The sequence below is a fragment of the Sphaerodactylus townsendi genome, linkage group LG03, assembly GCF_021028975.2.
Source record: "Sphaerodactylus townsendi isolate TG3544 linkage group LG03, MPM_Stown_v2.3, whole genome shotgun sequence".
NCBI classification, from domain to species: Eukaryota; Metazoa; Chordata; class Lepidosauria; order Squamata; family Sphaerodactylidae; genus Sphaerodactylus; species Sphaerodactylus townsendi.
In genome coordinates, this window is record NC_059427.1 from 141,064,256 (window position 1) to 141,086,189 (window position 21,934).

The following is a 21,934-nucleotide window of genomic DNA, read 5'->3' on the forward strand; positions in this document are numbered from 1 at the left end:
TTCCTGCGTGACCTCTCTTACTGGCGGAAGTGCGTCAAGCCGGAAGTACAGGGGATGTTGGAGCGACAGTGGTAACTGTCTCCCCTTCGCTGGGTGCTGTGGGGAGGATGGAGGCGGTAAGTGAGGCGCCTGGTCACCCTCTGTCAAACAGACTGTTGCAGGTTCTGTTTTCCGTTGCTCTTCTCTTTTTCCTCTCTTTTAATGGAGAGTTGAGAATTGTTTCAACGTTGCTTTTTGGCGGTGGAATGACGGCGGGGACGTGCGTGTTATATGCTTTTGGGGCAAATCTTCAGCATCATAACGTCATTACAACATATTAGTGCTTTCATGGCTCAAAATTTTTTTCATACGTTTTCTTGTTGCCATCTTTGCAACAGACTTGCAAGGTAGGCCAGGGCATTCTTTCCCGGGTTACAGAGTGGCCCAGGCTTAGAGAAATTGGCTTGCCTAACGTTGTCTAGTAAGTTCATAGCAAAGGCAGCATTTGAACTGGGGACTTCCTGATTCATAGCTTGGTTTCTTAAGTGTTACAAGTGCTCCTATTTCCATAGTAAGACTGTAAAGCGCAGATTGCTGATGATTGGGTTGATTCTAAATTATAGAGGCTTGCTGGCGGATCTTGCTGCTGCTTCTGAATCTTCCATCAGCAGCTGCTTCTGGGAATAGCACACTGAAGGGGGGACTCTCAAAATTTTTATTTTTATTAGAGAGCAAGTGTGGTGTACTGGGTAGAGTTTGGAACTGATTTGGGTTCAGATCTCCATTCAGCCATAAAGCTTGCTGGGTGACCTTTGGCTTGTAACTGTCTTTGAAGGGAACAAAGAGGAAGAGAACCATGTACTTTGCCTTGAGTTCCCTTGAGAAGGGCAGGGAAGAAAACCTGTTATTGATAAGTGGTTGTTGTTTAGGAAACACATCAAGATGTGGCTTTTATAATTGCAGAATAGCTGAAACCTTCTGCAGTTCACCACTTCAAACACTAATTGATTTTTTTAAAGTAGAAGCTCTTTAGAAATGTGGCATCAGTCGTGACTGGAGTAAAGGAAATTCTGAGAGGCTGTAAGAAAAGGATGCCTTGCGGGTGCTCAAATATTACCAGAATTAGAATATGCTGCCTTCGTAACATTTTAAACTGCTTTCTGCAGCTATGGCACATATCTTCTGCCCCCCTCCCCCAACAAGCAATTTTGAAATAAGTAAATAAGGAACAAGTGGAAAGGCTAACTGGCTATGGTGAGTTAATGGCAGAATAGGTGGATCTGGAGATCTTGTTAGTTCCTTGACACAGAGAGCGGTCTTCAACAGAGTGATCCCTTTTTAAGCCCATTAACTTCAAAGAAGGGTATAACCCGCTCTTCCTTCAAAGAGCTCAGAGCAATATACATAAGTGGTTGTCTGGTTTTATCTTCTCATGCCATGAGGTTGTTGAGTTGAGAGAGAGAGACTGGCCCCAAGTCACCCTGTGACTAGGGCATGAAGTGCCGGCTTCAAGAATAGGAACTACTGCATTTTGTATTGCATTTTATCCAATCTGTTGTCTGAGGAGCTCAGGGCAGAATACATAAGTCTCTCTTCCTCTGCTTTATCCCCAGAATAACCATGTGGGTTAGGTTAGACTTTAAACAGCACATTAGACTGGCTGTAAAACTGTTTTCTTCTGGGGTTCATCTAACTTTATGTCTGTTATTGATTCCTGGGGGATTCCCAGTATCTTTTTCGTTTGGCGGGGCTTGAGTCATTATTAGGAGTCCCTCAGACTATTCTAAAGCCGTCCTGAGGCAGCCAGGGCTTATTGCTGTGATAGCTATCCTTTTTTCTGAGGGGAGACTTTCAACACAGGGGATCCTGTTTTCTGCTAAGTCTTTCCTGTGTAGCCTTAAACAGCTTAACTGCTGACTGTCCTGAATCTCTTCAGGGCTATTACATTTGTTATGGGATACTCTATCTTACTGGGAAAAGAAAAAGCAGTGTTGGTATTCCAGTTCCTGTGGGATGGGTTAGAGTGTAGTGGTTAGAAGAGAAGAAGAGAAGAGTTTGGATTTATACCGCCCCCCCCCCCTTTCTCTCCTGTAAGGAGACTCAAGGGACTTACAATCTCTTCCCTCCCTCCCCCAACAAACACCCTGTGAGGTGATTGGGGCTGAGACAGCTTCGAAAGCTGTGACTAGTCCAGGGTCACCCAGCTGGCATGTGTTGGAGTGCACAACCTACTCTGGTTGACCAGATAAGCCTCCACAGTTCAATTGGCAGAGTGGGGAATCAAACCTGGTTCTCCAGATTTGAGTTCACCTGCTCTTAACCACTACACCCCTGCTGCTTTCAAAATGTTCTTGTTGCAGAATTGAGAATGAGGGCTTTGCTGGGAAGAGGAAACAAGGTTTTGCGGGCTCAGTGTGCACAAAATTCAATTTGGTGAGACCAGACCAATTGAACCTTGCTGCTGAGTGTGTATGTTTATGTATGAGAAAAAGTCATTCTTCCTAATCATCATTCTAGTCGCATGTTTCAGAAGTGTTCCGGAGTGTTTAGGGCAGTCATCCTAATAGTTCTCACACAAACCCTGCAAGGTGGAGTTTATCCTCATTTTAAGGGTGAACATCCTTGGTCACCTGATGAAACATCTTCCATATGTTTCTGTGGGAAGCACAAAACAGCCACACCTTTTTCTTTTGCCATCCCAATTTAGTATTCTTGTTGCCGCAGAACTGAGTGCCAAAACAATTCCAGGGTTCAAATGTAGGCTTTATTTGTTAATAATTATTATAGACAGTTTCTATCAGGCTTGTCTATATAGTCAAGGTCCAGCAGTTGTTATTTTACTATTTATCAATGTTGTTATTATGTTGTTGTGCACCGCCCTGAGCCTTTTGGGGGAGGGCGATATAAATCAAATATACCATACCATACCAGTTTCAGGCACTGGCCCACTGGCCTAACACACTTGATGTTCTGACCATTAGATTGCAGTGACTCTCTTGGGCTCTCTTTTGTCAGTTATGCAACAGAAAATGGTCCTCATCACCGATGCAATTAAACATTTAATTGTGGCACCCAATTTTTAAAAAACCAATTGTGGCTAGGCTTCAGGTTAATAAAATCCCAGTTCATTAGCTATGCTTATTTTCATGGAATATTAAATTTGCCTGTGAGTAAATCAATAGTTCTGAAGGGAGGAAAAGCATTTTTTATTTTGTATGTGTTGTGCACTTGTATAGTAGCAAATGCCTCCATAAAAGAGACATTCTTTCCTGTGAGAGAGAGAGAGGGAGGGACAGAGGCGGGAGAGTAGCTCTTCTGTCTTCTATCTACAGTTTTATATATTTTCATGTAAAATATCTAGAAACCTACTTCCAGCTGACTGGTAAATTCTAGTCCCTCTGCTGCAGTCATTGGACTGTGGAAGAGTCTCTCCCTCTGTCCCCTTCCGCACATGCAGAATAACGCACTTTCAATCTACTTTGAAGCTGGATTTTACTGTGCAAAATAGCAAAATCCACTTGCAAACAATTGTGATGTTTGTTGCTTGATGTTATGATTAGTGATGTTTGCTGTTATGCTGTTGTTCATCGTCCTGAGCCCTTTTGGGGAGAGCAGTATACAAATCAAATAATACAGTACAATGTGCGGAAGGGGCCTCTGTGTCTCACCTTGCATCTGTGCAGGCTCTCAGATACCCATCTTCCCCCCTCCCCCCTTCATCTACTGCTTCTCTCTCGGGTGAACTGCAAGGGAAGTCTACACCTCAAATCTGTGTATTTTTAACTTGGGCAGTACATTCCGCTGAGTTTAATGGGGAATGCTGCCATAGCTGCTGTGTATAAGATTGCAGATTTCCCTTGTGCTCTTTCCTGGAGAGTGAAGGAAGAAGATTCCTGCTAGTCTGGTCCTGGGCAGTTGTGGTTATCTTTGCAGACAAGCTGTTTGTCACTGTTGTGCCAGCTGCCACCTTAAAAACAGCTGCCTCCCAGCAGAGCAAACAACATATGTCGTCTTTGCAAAGAGAAGCGCAGGTGCTGAGGCCAGAATGAATGGAATGGCTGCATGTGTGCATAGTGGCTTCTCCTTTCTGAGCCAATGAAGATCATAGGCCTATGTAGCAGTGTTATACAGGAATAAGCCCCATTGAGTTTAGTTTTACTTGATTCTGAATAAACAAGTATGTCACAAACAAGATACAGTAAGGGATATATAGATATCCTGTGTGTATACACATGTATATATAGCCGTGCCTGATTAATCAAATGGTTTTAAATGTATAAATGTAGCCATTTTATCATTTCATTTTGTTTTTTAAGGAATTTATAAGCCCTCTAGAGGCTTGTCCAAGGAGGCCTTCAAAATAAAAAGCAATCTGACACCAAAAACATAAAGGCCAACAATGTTACCGTTAGCATTAAAACTAGCAATAAACACCTTAAAGCATTAAAAAAAGCATATAAAAATTGCGTTCAGCATGATATGTATACCCACAAGGACTTGTATCGGCATCTAATTTCACCTTCCTCACTATTCTTCTTCCCTTCCCTTAAAGTCCCCATAACCATTCTCTTTTCCCAGAATCCTTCTCTTCTTCACATAGTACCCAACCTACCTTTATCTGCTCTGTCTTCAGCTTTTCTTCATTCCTTACCACAGGCAGCCTCTACCCAGAAATGCTATGGTCCATCTGTCTGGTGATGGGCACTGGGCCCACTTGTGCTGTGGGGAACCTAAAGGGACCAGCAGAAAACACATCACTTTCCCTGTATCCCAGCGGTTCTCAACCTTCCTAATGCTGCAACCCTTTAATATAGTTCCTCATGTTGTGGTGACCCCCAACCCTAGCAATCAGCCATTTTACAGATGGAGAACACTGATGCAGAGGGTCTTATGCGACCCCTGTGAAAGGGGCGTTCGACCCCCAAAGGGGTTGCGATCCACAGGTTGAGAACCACTGCTGTATCCCCTTCCCCACACTATCTCCTCTTTCCTGACAGCCTCCATATCCTCACCTTTCTCTGGGTCCTTCTCTCCTTCCTGCCTATAAGCCTAACTTTTATCCCCCTGTCCCATCGTCAGCTATATTTGTTATTGGCTTCTTTCTCCATAATGGGAGCCTAAAATAGCCCCTATCACTCTTCTGTCCTCCATTTCATCCTTATACAACATTGGGAGGCAGGTTACGCTGAGACTTTGTAAGTGGCCCAAGGATACTCAGGAAGCATCTATGGCAGAGTGGGGGATGTGCAATAGAATCCAGCCTTGAGAGCCCCCCCCCCCGATCTCTGTCATGGTGTGACTCCAGGAAATCTCCAGCACTACCTGGAGGCTGACAACCCTGCACCACACTGGCTTTTGGTGGGTGGCTTCTGTTGAACAATAGCAAACTGCCAATCCTGAGTGTGTGAAACAACTCACATGTTATCTAGTTGTCTGGTGGCTGTTGCCAGGCTTTGTACTGATGAGTCCTCCCTCAATAGCCCCGGAACAAGCCACCTTTTAGTGACAGAAATTAAGGTGTGAAGGTTGATAATACTGTTTTGGTTGCCTAGCAACCCTCACTGAACAGGCATTTGTTTCTTCAAGCAACAGGTGCTAGCTCTATTTTTTGGAGGGGGGCTTAACACTCTAACATTCATACATGCTGCAAACCTGGGTTTTTTAAAGGCTTGTTAAGAGATCTGTCTTTTCCATCCATATATATACTCTCTCGATTTAAGTATTCACAGATTTGGCCTTGTTGTGAATAAGGCATATTGACAGGTGGAGGATCCACAAGGACTTGTTGGGGGCATCTCATTTTCACCTGTATCCTTATTTATTTCCATTCCTTAAAAACCCTAATAGTCTGTCCCCTTTTCAGCATCTTTAAAGAGCTTTTGGAAAGCTGGATTTTTCTGACGTATGCCGTCTCTAGCTGGCACTCAACACCTTCTCTTTAAATTACAGCATGCTATTTTTATGGCTTCTCTGTGATACGTTTGCTTTCTGCTGTGCGTGATCAGAGACTTGTTACCGCTGAAACAGTGACCTTTTATTTTTTACGCCCCATTCTTTTTTTATTTCTCCCGAGATGCTCTTGCGTTGTATAACATGCAGGTTGTCGAGTAGCAACAGCAGAAGCAATAATCTAGCCATTCCTGGACACTTTGCAGACAGAGAGCAACCAGACGGAATATTTCTACCATGGTGGTAGTTTAGTAAGCCACTATTTGGTACTTTTACCGCATGGATCTCTGAGGCATTGCTAAGGTTGCAGTGGGGCTACTAAAGGAATGTGTCTATTTGTGCATACATGGTGGAGACTGCATGCTGTTGTAGGAAGTGTTTTCATTTGAAACCAGTGTGTATTGGAATGAAATATGAGCACATGCAGACTCGTGCAGTGGGTATGGTCAATTGCCTAAAATGTACCTGTGCACATGAATCCTGTGTGTTTGAGAGAAAGAAGAAGAAGAAGAGTTTGAATTTAAACCCCACCTTTCTCTCCTCTAAGGAGACTCAAGGTGGCTTACAAACTTCTTTAGCTTCCTTTCCCCACTACAGACACCTTGTTAGGTAGGTGGGGCTGAGAGAGTTCCAAAGAACTGTGATTGACCCAAGGTCACCTAGCAGGAGTGCAGAAGTGCGGAAACACATCTGGTTCATCAGATAAGCCTCCACCACTCAGGTGGAGGAGTGGGGAATCAAACATGGTTCTCCAGATTAAAATCCACCTGCTCTTAACCACTGCACCACACTGGCTCTCCAGGAAAGCCTGCGTGGGTAACTTTCTGCTAGTTCATGAAGAGCAAATTATCAGTTTGGACCAGATGTGGAAAAAACGTATGTGCAGACACAAAATCAGGTTTTTAACTTTACAACTCTATACCCAGTGGGAAGGTGGCCTATTTCTATTTCCTCAATAATTGCAACATCCTGTGTTTTCCTTCCCACATACATGGATGGGTTTCATAGCAAAGTGGGAGTCAACCCATAGTGAAAGAGTGATGTACTCAGTCACAGTTAGGGCATTATGTGCAAAGGGAAGTGTAGCAGAGTGTGGAAACTCTTATTTGAAATAATTCCTCTTTTTCTTAGAGGCGGGAATGGGATTAAAGCTTTTGCCGCGTGGCACACCTTAAAATTTGTTTGGATCCACTTGCTTCCAGTTGCCCAGCACAAGGATGAATGTTAGATAATTGTGTCAAGAGACTTGAGTGGTGCCATGGAAGTTGTGCTCCGATGTGAGTGAGAGAGGCTCCGTCCTCCACCTCCCTCCCACATACATTTTGCTTCAGATGTTTGCAGTTAGTAATTGGTAAATGGCATGCATCCAACTTCTGCGATTTTTCTTTCAGAACTTGTTCATTTCAAAACCCCTGCTCAGACCCACAGAGAGCTTTGGTGATAGAACTTCAAGTAAAGCATCTTGCTTGCATATACCTTATTTTCCAGTTTCCTTTTTGTATCATATTAGAGAGCATGTAGCTCAGGGTGTGCTTGTGTGGGGTGGTCAGTCTTCTTCTTCTCTGTGGACTGCTGCTTAGAGTACAAGTGTAGCTTTTATATTGCACCCTACAGTAGCTCTTTCGGGCTTTCTGCCTTGCTGTGGCGCCAGCGGCCCTTCCTTGTTTTAAGATTCTCTGTGGGCAAGAAACGTCTGCAGGAGAACGTCTCCTGTCTTGTAAGCACTGACAGCTGGGTTTTGTCATACCCTGAAAGAACAAAACAGGCTGATGTGGGAACATAATGAAATGTTTGTGGGAGAGAGGATAAAAGTCAGAGGGCACAATTCTTTCTTTCCAGCAGCTGGGAAGAAGCCTGTGGAAGTGCTGTTCTCAGCATTTCCCAGCTTTGAGGAAGTGTATTGTCGAAGGCTTTCACGGCCGGAATCGCTAGGATGTTGTGGGTTTTCCGGGTTGTGTGGCCGTGTCCCAGTAGTATTTTCTTCTGATGTTTCACCTACATCTGTGGCTGGCATGTTCAGAGGATCTTCAGAAAATATCAACTTGCTGTCTTCAGATCCTCTGAAGGTGCCAGACGCAAGTGAAACGTCAGGAGAAAATACTACTGGAACATGGCCACACAGCCTGGAAAACCCACAGCATCCCATTTAAGGATCTTCTAAATAGTCGGCCATAGTTGAACAGTGAAGCAAGTACAAGAAGCCTGTCCCAGGATAGCCATTCTGGCCCACTACGGAGCGTATAGCTGTGTCTGGACACAAATGAAGGAAGGCCTTGTTGGTTTACCTCAGGTTTTCTGAGATAGGCCCATTGTTCTTCATGGAAGGTCAGGAAGATGCACGTAGGTCTTCTCTATTTTATCCTTGGAACAACCCTGTGAGGTGAGTGTGGTTGAGTCACGGTAAAAAAAGTCAGTGCTGTGGCTGAGGAAGGGCTTGGCTATAATCCCCCAAGTCTGACACTATCTCCACTCCCTGACACTGCTGGTCTTGGATTGTCTGGCCTGCTGGGAAGGTGGATAGATGGATGCTCTTCTTCTGTGGCTTTTAGTTCTGAGCTGTTTATCTGCTAGCTGTGGGGCAATTTCTTTCAACATTTCACTTGTTCTTGAGTTCCTGTCTTCAGAAGTTACAGGTTTGTGATAGAGGGATTCTCCCTTTAACCAAAGAGAGGTCCCCCCAGTCTGACTGCTCAGAAGATCTTCACAATTGTGCAACTTCAGTTCTAGGACTGTGAGAGAGACTCTGGTTCCATGTGATTCTCTGGAGGCACCATTCAGCTGGCTAATTGGTTAATAGATTTAAAGGCTGTTTGCTAAGGCCATTTTTAATAGCATCTTTTCATCTAGGCATTTTTGAGGGCATGCTGCCTTTTTTATTTGATCCTCACAGCAACAAACCTGCAAGGTAGGTTAGATTGAGAGAGTGTCTGGCCCAGGGTCCCCCAGAAAGCTTCATGACATTATGGGGAATTTAATGAGGGGCTCCTAGATCATAGTCCAACACTACACCACAGCGGGGTATTAAAAAGGTGCCTCCACCCCATTAATTGAGCAACAGAATTATTTGCTATGTAAGTACTTAATGAAACCAGTGGGCGGCAGGTGTCATCTTAGAACTAGCATGACCTCTACTTTTTCACAAGGAATGACTCTTCTAAGACGGGGCCTGCCGGGATGTGTGCGCGCTTCACTCTACAGAACTATTGTTTGCACCTATGCTTATGCATGCACATTTAATCAAATCTTTAAAAAAAACCATGATATGAATAATTTTGTTAGTTGGCCGAGGGGGCGTGTTCCCATTCATTCTAGGAGGTTGGATGGGCCATCTGAGGGCTTGTTGCTAGTAGCACCTACATCTCTCTCACCCTCTCCTTCTCCCTCTCTGCAGGGCACCCTTCCAGACAGTGGGTTGGAGAAATGCTCACCGTCATCAGAAGGTGAGTGAAGCAAGTGGGAATGGGGTAACTGGAGTGGTCTGTGGGATGCCTGGTAGGAAACATGTGAGCGCAGCTGTGGGAAGATGCATTTCAGATCAGCCCATAGAAGGTCATCATCTACTTTGCCCCATGATTATTATGCTGGTTTCTTGTAGCCTTGAGTCTGGGCTAAGGAAAACACTGGCAACTTGGTTCTCATCAACCTTACGTGAATCAGTAGAATTTACAGAGTGTTTTCCCACATACAAAGTTCCAGTTATTATCTACTTAGCTGGGTTTTGATCATACATAAGCAACTGGGGCGAGGGTTGCCAGGGAGGCCAGGGGGTGGGGTGGGGTGGGGCAGGGCAGGGCAGTTGTGGGCAGGGCACCTGGAGGAGGCTTGGTCTCTGGGCGCAGTTTGGACCCCGTACGCCTCTGTTCCTAGGTCCCCTGCCCTCTAAGAACAGGATTTACAACGGGATTTTTGGCTTCCACCAACAGGGACAGTTGGAAACTTGTGCTCTGCAGGTGGAAATCCTTCTGTCCGGAGAAACATTGCTCTGGATCCAAATCTCTTTCAACTTTCCTCCTCTGAGCTGGTCAATTTTAGCTGTCTAGCAATCAGGTATCCTCTAGGGCAGGGGTCTCAACCTGTGGCTCTCCAGATGTTCAAGGACTACAATTCTCATCAGCCCCTGCCAGCATGGCCAATTGGCTGTGCTAGCAGGGGCTGATGGGATTTGTAGTCCATGAACATCTGGAGAGCCGCAGGTTGCAGACCCCTGCTCTAGGGTAACAATCCCAATAGATGTGAACATTGCCTTCACTACAGTTTTACACGCAGAGCAAGCCAACATTGCTTCTTTCCTCTCAAAGTGATAACCAAACATACCTGAGCAATGGATCCACTGGAACTAAAAGCCTCGCTGTGCCCCAGCTCCACTTTCCATGGGCTGATACTCCTTTGCTCTGTCGTGTAAGTGTTCCCAATGGTGGGCCTTGGATCCCACCCCAGCCTCTGGTCTGGTGTGGATGTGGTTTGGTAATCTCAGCTTCTGACTTTAAAAAAACCTATAATTTGGCCCCTGTGCTTGTGAATATAGCCTCAGAAGGCATGTGAAGTGTGCCTGGCCATCTCCTAGCAATCGGAGTGACACTCTCATTCTCTGCATAAGTGCTTGAGCCTTCCCCTCAGTACCAGTATTGCTGCACAAAAGGTACAGAACAGCAGAAATAGCAAGAGAACCTGAAGTGTCCCAAATCAACCCTCAAGCGGAGAGTTCCCAGCAAGCTACTGTTCAGGAGCTCTTGGGCTGAGGCGCCCTTATCTCTTCAATATTCCAACCCTTCATGCTCTTTGATGTGTGCACCAGTGGGCTGTGTTCATTAGTTACTAATCTGTTTCTAGCCACCGATGGCGATTCCAGCAGCGGCATCTACACAAGCTTCATGAAGTCACACTGCTGCTATGACCTCATCCCCACAAGTTCCAAGCTTGTGGTGTTCGATACTTCTCTGCAGGTGGGTGGCATCGTGTTGGGAAGGGCAGGGTGGTGGCTTCCAGCAGGGCAAGCCAGGTGGGCCAGGGTTTCAAACAGGCTAACATGGCAGCTCTTCTGTAATGTAGAAGAGAGAGATCCACTCCCCCGCTTCTTCTGTAACTTCTCTCTCAGTGAGAACAGGTGTTGTGGGGGTTTGTTAAATTGAACTAGCAAGCTGTGTAGTATCCTGGTTCCATTGTGTGGAGCTCTCTGTTGCTTTGTTTGGCTTACAGGTCAAGAAAGCTTTCTTTGCATTGGTGACCAACGGTGTGCGGGCTGCACCACTCTGGGACAGCAAAAAGCAAAGCTTTGTGGGTAAGTGTCTGTCCTGAGAAGGAGAGGTGAGACATGTCAGAAATCTTTTCTCGTCACCTCTCAACCAGTTGCCTGTAGGGTGGAGATGACCTCTGCCCCGCCCCTTCTTTTCCCATAGGAATGCTGACAATCACAGACTTCATCAACATCCTGCATCGCTACTACAAGTCAGCCATGGTAAGCAAAGTCAAGCTTCATCCCCTTTCCTTCTGTGCAAAGGAGACTCCAAAACTATGTGGTTGTGTTACTATATTGTTAGCAGGGCAGATTTGCTAGTCGCTATGGAAGCTTGGAGTTTTCTGTGAGTTAGCTTTTTAGACACTGTTGCAGAAGAAGATTTAAGAATGGTTTACCTAAGCATTCCTAAACACAGATTAAAGAAAATGAGTCTTCAAGGCACACCGAAGTATGTTCTGGTATAAAAGGGCTAATTGGGAAGACACAGGATTTTTAGATGAGCCCTCTAACTCAGTGGTTATGGACTACAATTCCCATCAGCCACTGCCATTGTAGTCCATAATATCTGGAGTGCCAAAGGTTCACCACCACTGCATCTAGATAGAGACACACTAAATTAGGAAACAGGCAGGGAGAAACTTTTTGTCTCCCCTTTCCAATCTTCCAACAATGTTTTTCCTTACACATTTTTATTCTGCTTCTATCTGATTTTGCGGAGTGCAGCATTCAATTAAAAACAATATCATAAAACCATTGTGTTTACTTTGATCTTTTGAAAAGCAAGCCATTTAAAAACAAGTCAGGGACATGAAAAGGCCATAAAATATCCATAAAACAGACCTGAGACCAGAAACAGGTAATGGAACCACTAAAAAGATAAGAATTTCTTAGTGAAAGCAACGTTTTCGTCAGGCGCTTAGAAGAGAGCAGTGTAGGTACCAGGTGAGGGCATTCAATAGGAGAGGTGCTGCCACTGAAAAACTCCTCTGTCTCTAGTTACCATTTGCCTCACTTCTGAAGGCAGAGACATAGGCCGTTTCCGCATGGCCCATTAACGACGGCCTGGGGGCGCTAAAAACGCCGCCCCCAGGCCGCCGTTCGCACAGGCGCCGCTGCTGCAACGCAGCAGCGGCGACCTGACTCCGCTTCCCTCCCCCCTTAAAAGGGTTGTTGTTGGGGAGGAAGACGCTGTCTCCCTTCTGCGCCCCACTCACGATGTCCTCGTCGTTGTCTGCTGGGGGTCGCAGCCCCGCCCACACTGTCCTCCAACCTCCAGGGGTCGGAGGGCGAAAGTGAAGGGGCTCTTCGACGCCAGCACGGCGACGAGGACATCGTGAATGATGGCGCAGAGAGAAGAGGCGGTTCGCGCGATCAGCCTGCTGTCTGTCGGCCTCTGCTTGGCCCGTTCGCATGCTTGCATGCGAACGGGCTTCCGCCCCCACGCCACCAGAACTCTTGGCGGCGTGGGGGCGAATGGAGGCCGTGCGGAAACGGCCATAGAGAGCAGGGTTTGGGAAGCAGATCTCAATGGCTGATCATGAGGGCTTAAGTCAACTGGATGATATTTCTGACATTGTCAGGATAACATCTTTCATCCTGGGCGAGTAAATTCCACCCTGAATTATCTAGACTTCCTATAATAATAGGTGTAGATGTGTGACAAGATGGCTTCTCTCTCATTGATATTCTCTGTTTCCAAAACACATCCAGGTGCAGATCTATGAGCTGGAAGAACACAAGATTGAAACTTGGCGAGGTAAGTATGATTGTCGTGGCCTTATAGAACAGCATCTTGTTCTGGATAGGTGGGTAGCCGTGTGAGCAGAAGGAGCCACTGGCCATATGACGTGCCCAGCTCCTGTGTCACTTGCTGTGGGTTCTTTTTCTCTCACCCCTTCTCCAAATGGGGTACATCTGGGTAACTGACATTTTCTGTCCCATGCAGAAGTTTATCTGCAGGACTCTTTCAAGCCACTGGTCTGCATTCCACCCAGTGCCAGGTAAGAGATTCTGCCAAGACTTGTTGTCTGCTCTTCATTTCTCCCTGTTTTCCCACCTGACCCATGACTCAACTCTCCCTGCCAAAGCCAACCCTAGATGAGTTTAGAGCATTTTCATTCATACCTTGATTTTCCTCCCTCCCCCAGATTTCTGGGCCTCATTGTTATAGGAGATGCTTGGAGATAAATGGGCAGTTTCTAGGGAAAGTCCTCAAACAGCAGAACATTTCACATTTGTGAGTCAGAGCTCACCATAGCTTGTGCTGGAATACATTTTTTTAGTCCTGAAGTCACTTCTCTATTCTTAATTATCGTTCTGAACCAAGGCTGCTTAAGAAGACCCACCTCTTTGTTGTTTGTTTGGGACCAATTATAGTACCCTGCTGTCCCCTCTAGCCATTAGGGAGGCAGTCGTGGGATAGGATTACGAAATGACATGAGCTTTTGTTGCTCCCCTTAACTTCTGTCTTCTTGAAACCTTGAGATAGACTAGAATTATAAATGGACCTGAACCCAGAAATCCTTGGCTCCCCTCCCTGTCATAATCTTCTACTGGATCCCTTCTGAGCATAGGTCAAGGAATTCCAGTGGCTCCTCTTCTTCTCTGTAGCCTTTAGAAAGGACATCTCACATGGAGCTAGGGAGAGAATCCGGGCTTCCATGTGTCCTCCTTGCTTCACAGATGTGATAAATTCCCCCTGCTCCCATTCCTCTTGTGACTTCCAGCCTATTTGATGCCGTCACCTCACTGATTCGGAACAAGATTCACCGTCTGCCTGTCATCGACCCAGACTCGGGGAACACACTGTACATCCTGACTCACAAGCGTATCCTCAAGTTCCTCAAGCTTTTTGTGAGTGCTCAGAGTAAGGTGATGCGTAGTAGAGATGTTTTGTATTGTGCATTTCCACTGATCCATGTTGAGGACTGTAGTTATGACCCTTGTGTATGAATTTAGTATGAAGAAGAAGAAGAGTTTGGATTTATATCCCCCCTTTCTCTCCTGCAGGAGACTCAAAGGGGCTTACAATCTCCTTGCCCTTCCCCCCTCACAACAAACACCCTGTGAGGTGGGTGGGGCTGAGAGAGCTCAGAAGAACTGACTAGCCCAAGGTCACCCAGCTGGCGTGTGTGGGAGTGTACAGGCTAATCTGAATTCCTCAGATAAGCCTCCACAGCTCAGGGGGCAGAGCTGGGAATCAAACCTGGTTCCTCCAGATTAGATACATGAGCTCTTAACCTCCTACGCCACTGCTGCTCCTGGGCATCTTTTTACAGCACAGGGTCTCTGCGCTGCCTGTGGTGTAGTGATTAGATTGGATGTAGTGATTAGACTGGATGCAAAGAAAAAGGGAGTAAAAAACTTACTGACGTTTCGCCTGCATCTGTGGCTGAAATCTTCAGCGGATCTTCAGAAAATGTCAACGCTGTCTTCGGATCCTCTGAAGATGTCAGCTGCAGTTGCAGGCAAAACGTCAGGAGAAAATACTACTGGAACAGGGCCATACAACCTGGAAAACCCACAACATCCTATTGGTAAAAATACATAGGACTTTTTAGCCTGGGGGAAAAAACCATCGAGGGAGACATGACAAGTTGATCAAATTATGTGTGACTTGTGAAGAATGGACAGAACCAGAGGTCATCCACTGAAGCTGAAGGATGGGAGATTTAGGAGAGACAAAAGGAAGTATTTCTTACACAGCGCGTAGTTAATTGGTGGCACTTGCTGTCACAGAATTTGGTCACGGCCACTAACTTGGAAGGCTTTAAAATGGGAGTGAACAAATCCATGGAAGACTGAGTGTCAAAGGGTACCAATCAAGATGGATGTTTGCTCCCTCCAGTACTTCAGTTCAGTTGCTCAGGAGCACAGAAATGATGATGCTGTTACAGTCATCCAGTTTGTGGGCTTCCTAGAGGCAACTGATTGGCTGCTGTGTGAACAGAATGCTGAACTAGGTGGACCTTTGGTCTGATCTAGCATGGCACTTCATGTGTTCAACACCTCTGGCATAGCCCTGAGTTGCACATTTGCTCCCTCCCCCCTGTAGAATGCCAACATGCCCTAAGAAATTGCCTCTTGTTCTCCTGCAGATTGCTGAGTTCCCCAAGCCTGAGTTCATGTCCAAAACCCTGGAGGAGCTGAACATTGGCACCTATGAAAACATAGCGATGGTCCACACTAACACCCCTATTTATGTTGCACTGGGCATCTTTGTACAGCACAGGGTCTCTGCGCTGCCTGTGGTGGATGACTCAGGTGAGAAGCCACCGGAGTGGGGGGAGTATAAGTGGAGGACAGCAAATGCAGGTCCTCATTTGGGAACTTTGGGCTTCAAGTTCTTCAAGAATATTATTTCTTCTCTGGGATCCTTGGTGTGCACTTTGGGCCAATTTTTGTGGAATATTAGCAGGAGCAAGGAATCGCTCTACATTCAAAGCACTGCAGGATAAAATATGACATTTTCCATTCTGATGCCTCATTTATGGCCTGCTAGGATTGTTTTCTCGCTTTCTCTGTACATGAGCTCCCTTCCTTTGTGATTTTTGGGACTTCCTTTGTGATTCATGAGCCACACTTTGCAGTAAAATCATTCCATAGGGCTCTGCTTCAGGTGTCTCCTTTATCTGAGGTGAGACTGGTTTCCGCTTGGGGCAAGGCCTTTTCAGTAGTGGCACTAATGCCTCATGCTGTTGGAATATGTGTTTATATCTGAAATATCATTTTTCACAAGCTGCACTTGTTTGTTTCTTTTAGGTCGGGTTGTGGACATTTACTCCAAGTTTGATGTAATTGTGAGTATCCAGGAGGGGGGAGAGGGGTGGTTTCACACTTCCTGCTGTGTTGTTCAAACATATTTTACTGGATTTGCAGGCCTTCCAAATCACCTGGCTTAGCCAGTTACAAACCTGACATATTTTACAGATGGGGCTGAGGGTGCTTGTCTCTGCCGCCCACGCCAACATCAGCATTTTGTTCTGGAGAAAGACAAATTCTGAATGACAAATGTATTAATATATATTCTGCGCTTTATAAAAATGCCATTAGTTAGCCTCATTGGCATTATGGCATATGATGAGACATCAGATTAGTCACACGCTGCTTTTCCTTGGAGCTTAGACTGATCTGGACCTTCAGCCAGAGACAAGCAACTTGCAGATGTTGTTGCCAAGGGTGCCAGTTCAAATTCGAATGCAGCCTCTGCCCAGTAAACCCATGGCAGAGCGCAGATTTTTGAACCAGAGGGACTTCTATCTCTTGCTTAGGATCACGTTAAGTGGCAGGATCATGTTAAGAGGCAGAAGCAAAGAAAGATGTGGGCACGTGTGGATAGCATAGGAAACAGAAATCTTTAATGGCATGTACTCAGATACAGAAGTCATGGTTCTTGGGAAGCTGGCCTGATTTAACCCACAGGTGTGCTAGAGGGCAGGGAACCTCTATTGCTCTTGTGCTACTTCTGGCCAGAGACCCAAATGCTGGGTGGTGTGGCGGACCTGTAGCAGGGCCTCTACCCCCAGTGCAAGTTTTCTTGGTTATGCTCTCTGACTTCTTGGGGTCAGGAATGGAGTTTTTCTGAGATCATGCTGAATTAATCCAGGGATCCAGCCGACTTTTCCACTGATGAAAATGAAAGGAAGGGGTCCCCTGTGACCACCGCAAAAGGTCTTGGAGACTGCAAGTCCTGCGTGGACATATGAGAGAGGGGCTGTGGTAAACAAGTGAGCAGGGCAAGATGGAGTGGAAAAGCTGGTTTGATCCACTCCACTTTTGATCTCCCCCTTTGTGGCACATGCCTGGGCTCACAAAGGGATTTGCTCCAGTATACCATTTGATGGGGCTGCTGCTCTCCTCTGCAGTCTGTGCTGTGCCTTCTCTGCAGAGAGCCAGTGTGTGGATGGTCTTGTCCTGTCCCAGATGGCTGGATTTAATTCCTGTGTGTGTTTAAAGTTTTCTGTAGTACATTGAACGGGCAAGCAGTCCTGGTGGATTTGAACTTACTTCTGGGCAGAGACCAGTTCTCCTGCTTTCTGCCTGGGGGTCCAAGTGGGAAGAACAGGGTTGAGGTCAGCAAGAGTTGGTGATGCCACCATGTCTTCCTTCCTTCTCATCCCCCTCTGGATAGAACCTGGCAGCTGAGAAGACTTACAACAACCTGGACGTGACCGTGACCAAGGCGCTGCAGCATCGCTCCCATTACTTTGAGGGTGTTCTCAAGTGTTATAAGCATGAGACTTTGGAGGCGATAATCAATCGACTGGTGGAGGCCGAGGTAAACCCCTTTCTGCCTGCTGCTCCTTGTTTCAGTAAGGAAGGGCAGAACTGCAGGGCTCAGTTGGGAATGAGGGGAATGAGTTTTAGAATCGGATAAGCGGCAGTTTTCATCTTGGTAATCATTCCCTTCCCCAACCCCCAAGTGGGAAATACTTAGTTGTTACTTGGAAGAGAGAATGCCCTTGATTGCTCTTGAAACAGAGAATGCCCAAGGATTCTTTCCATACCTCAGAGCAATGGTGTAGCGCCCAGGGGATGGGGGGTTATCTTGCCCTGGGCTTGCACTGGTGTGGGGGCGTGGTTGGGGCGTGGCAGGGGGACAGGGCACACACATGCCCTGGCACAGTTCCCCCTTGCTACAGCTCTGCCTCAGAGGAGAAGGGAACAATCTTCAGAATTCAAATTTCTGCCAGGCAGGTATTAATGCTGAAAGGTACTTCAGCACCTTTAATTCAGAGCATGCCCAGTCTGACACCTGTTTATTAGTTGTTTGAAAATGGGGCACTTTTTGGTTTTACCTGATATGTTTTCCTTCAAAACAGCAGCCAGCACATGAGCAGAAAGCAACTCAAGACATGCACAGAACGGCATGAAAGGCTGTAGGAGTTCCCACTCCACGCACTTGAACCATCCTGGGATTCAGAAAGGGGTGGGTGGTTAGCCGGGGCAACCAGGGAGGTACCTGCATGAATAGAATGCAAGCTGTGATTACTAGCAAGTAATGAACAAGAACTGAAAAATACTTGAGTGTTGCTAGCTAGCTCTGCAGTTATTGTCTAGGTATGTGTAAACTCTGAGAAACAGTAAGTGTACTCTTGTTAGATACAAATCTTCCAACAGAAATGGCTTGTCCTTGCTGTTACCCCAGAAGTAAAATAACAGTGCTGATACATCCACAGTGTGTTACTAGGATGCTGGGGAGCAGGGTAGGATAAAAGGCCTTGTGAAGGTTGCTCCAGGTGTTCTGGTTGGCTTTCTAACAATCCTGTGTTTCTATTTTTTAATGTAATTTTTAAAATTTTATACAATCCTATGGTTCTCATGCAAAAGATCCATTTGTTGGCTAACGTAAGCCCTGTTTTCTGGAAATCTTACCGAGATCACAAACCACTTTGTGTCCCATAAAAGGGAGTGCACACTATACTACATTTTCAAATTTGGCACTTATTCATAAAACTGTAAATTCATGCTTATCTCATACATTTAGGTGCTTAACTAGTGAATCGAAGGTTCAAGGTTTGATCCACTTCACAAGGTCCCATCAACATCGGGTGCCTTTTGTCCTCCCCTAACTGTGGAATCTTCTGTACAATAGCATGGTTATGGAGGTTCTGAGCAGAAACTGAAACCTGGGTTTCCCCAGTCCTGATCAGACATTCAGATCACTGCAATATGCTGGCTTTGTATACAGCAGCTTGGTGGCTATCTCTGTTTCTGCAGAGGAATTTTTTGTTTCTAAAAAGGAACTTTGATGATTTTCAGTAGGCTGAAAGAGATGCTAGATTCCTTTTTTTATGCAGATTCAGAGGTGATTGCATCAGGCTATAGTCTGTCTCAGAAAAAGATGTTAGTAGGGTTGTAAATTCCTCCTCCACAGAACTCAACATGCTGGACCTTCTTTGCTGTAGAATGTTCCGCCTGGGTCTTAGTGCCTACCTAGCCGTGTTTCCCCACATCTGTTTGACAGTAAAAAATACATTTTGGCATTCAGTTTAATTATACATCATTGGCACCCAACTCAGTCATGCACCTTTACTCCCAGTTGGCCTTCCCTGCACATCATGCCAATGGTGCTTACCCACCTGCAACAAGCCCGACCACCCTCCCTTTACTGGCTGGCCAAGAGCAGCCGGTTGCAAGCTGCCCTTACCTGGATCCACTGAGCCAGCTGTGAGCAGCAGCAAGCTGCAGCTGAATTTAAAATAACAGTGAGGAGAGTTCTCTCCAGAAGTAGACGCACCCGCTCCTTCACAGTCAGCAAGTTTGATGCAGTTTGCCAAAGGCAAGTATTGGTGATAGTCGTTCAATGAACTATAAATGCTCTTGTATTAAACGACCATGTTCAATAATGCACAAAATGACAAAGACAGCGCATAAAAGTGAATGATAATTCTCATATTTGTTCGGGACTATATTTTAACGTGGAAGCATACAATTTTCTCAACTGCTGCACCTCAACAGACCATCTGAAACAGAGTGTGATATCTTGGGATGACCATTGCAGAATCTTTATTGTATAAATACATACATCCTGACACTTGTCCCTGTAACCAACAGGTTCATCGGCTGGTGGTGGTGGATGAACACAATGTGGTGAAGGGGATTGTGTCCCTCTCAGATATTCTGCAGGCCCTCATCCTGCCTGGTGGCCAGAAGCCTTGACTGCGTGAAGTTCAGAGTTCTTCCTCCCCGCACACATACACACACTTTGTTGGGCTTGACAAGCAAGACCATTGACTTTTCTGCATCACCCTCTTTGGCCTGGCAGTGACCAAATGGAAAGGCTGTGTAACCCAACCACAAGCTGACACCATGGGGTTTCATTTGCCTGGTGCTTCCAACTGGGTCAGGTTCTGTGTGTTTCCTCCTTGCCCAGTTTGGTTGCATGGGAGCCTCGAGGCCTGCTGCATCCTGGCACCATGTGCATTGATTGTGCTATTAAGGTGCAGGCTCAGCTGGCTAATGTCTTCCACACTTGGATGGGAGGAAGCTGGGGAAGCTTCCTGGTAAAGTGTGAAGCATGCAGCAAGTGCGGGGACCACATCAAAATTCCCAAAACAATAGGGCATGTTCTGGGGATGGGGATATCTGATCTATAGCACAATTTTTTAAAAAAGAGACTTTTGGCTGTTCTCAGGCACCTGACCTTTGTATGCCACACGTGTTTGAATGAGAGTGTGTGCGGCAGAAATCCCAGCTCCAGTATTACTTGTAACTTCCACCAAGCAATTCTTTGTATACTCTCTAGAAGGTGTGAGGCCTGCTAAGCACATCACCTGCTCTACCCTTCCCAGTGCCAGAACTAGTACTAGTTCCAGTAGACTCCTAAAAACCTTGCTCAAGAGCTGAGAGTCCTTCCCCGGGTTTCTGTGATGGGCAGCATCTGGTATTCGAGCTGGCATCCTGGAGCTTTCCAGGTTTTTATTGTTCTGGGAGTCTCCGTAGATCCTTCCCTTGCAGGTTTTGATTAACTTACTCCTTCTTTGATTAACTTTAAGTTTGATTAACTTTGGCCGTCTTATCAGCGGGAGAGCTGGAGCTAGCCATACCTCAATCCTCTGGTACAGGAATTAATGTACTTAGTTGTAAACATGTTGCTCTCCTGGCTGATTTAGGCTAAAGATGAGTTTTTGAGGGAATCATCCTCTAGTACTCTATCACCTGTCAAAGAGACAGACTTATAATGCCACTGCTGCCCCTTTCAGCTCTTGACTGTGCAAAAGTTGCCCTGCCACAAGCCCCACCTCTTTTACACATTCCTACAAATCCCTCTTCAGTCAAATTATACAACATGTATTTTTTTTAATAAAGCCACATTTCTTATCTGACACTTCATTTGTCCCATTCTTCTTTTGGGCCTTCCCAGGCAAGAAGATCTGTGCTTCACCTCCTGGAAATTGGGAGAATTAAAAAAAAAATTATTTGAAGTCCATGCAGGGAACTGTCCTGGAGTGTCTATGTTTGTGTATGATGTGTCACCTGCTACTTTGTTTTACTGAGGTTCTGTACTTAATAAAAATCAGTATATATTCAACTTGTGGTGTTTGAAGAACTCAGCGGGTAATGTGGGAGTGGACGTTTATGTTAAAAATGTTAGAATATTTGAAATGCTGACCTAGATTTTGAGACTGGATACAGAGCATATATACCAGACAAAGAGTGAGAATATTAATCAATGGCATTTTAACAGAAGAAGTGCAAATTGAAAAGGATGTCCATTACCACCATTATTATTATTTCTCTTGGTTTTGGAACTTTTGGCAACAGAGATTAGACAAGATCAAAGAATTACAGGTTTTAAAATAGAATGAAAGTCGTGTCTAGATAAGTTTATGAGTTGTGACCCAGAAGTTAGAAAGACTTCCTCGGGATAGAAAGTAGGAAAGCCACTGTGCTATGCAGCCAGCTTTGGTTCAGAATGTGTTCTCAGTATCTATTTTGGGTTTTCTCTTTGAGGGATCAAAATGTCAGTGGGGCACCCTTAGTATGTGTCTCATATGCCAGAGGATGCTGTACTGAGCCACGTAGCCAATTAAAATTACTCGATTATACTTGGTCCCACTTAAAGGTTGTGGGGAGTCCATAGACTGGGTGGAGCAGCTCCTACCTGCAACTGTCGCTTCTGAACCTTTCAGCTCCAAGGGTCTGCTCCCGTGAGTGGCTCTACATGCCATCCAGATCTGATCTCCTGCAAAGTTCCATTTTCATCCCTGTAAGCAGTTCTGCGTGTGCCTCTGTGTCCTGGTCACTTCTCTTCCGTTAGCCGGTGCC

General features: G+C 45.8%; 1 protein-coding gene across 1 annotated transcript; it reads left to right on the top strand.

The window, feature by feature from the left end:
• Positions 1 to 10: 10 nt before the first annotated feature.
• PRKAG1 (protein kinase AMP-activated non-catalytic subunit gamma 1) lies at positions 11 to 21,197 on the top strand. The gene is made up of 12 exons (XM_048489700.1): positions 11 to 116; positions 9,320 to 9,368; positions 10,759 to 10,871; positions 11,125 to 11,206; positions 11,325 to 11,383; positions 12,875 to 12,920; positions 13,110 to 13,164; positions 13,891 to 14,017; positions 15,262 to 15,427; positions 15,926 to 15,963; positions 17,295 to 17,441; positions 19,721 to 21,197. The coding sequence occupies exons 1-12, from the start codon at positions 108 to 110 to the stop codon at positions 19,823 to 19,825; spliced, it is 996 nt and encodes a 331-aa protein (XP_048345657.1). The 5' UTR covers positions 11 to 107; the 3' UTR covers positions 19,826 to 21,197.
• Positions 21,198 to 21,934: the final 737 nt, after the last annotated feature.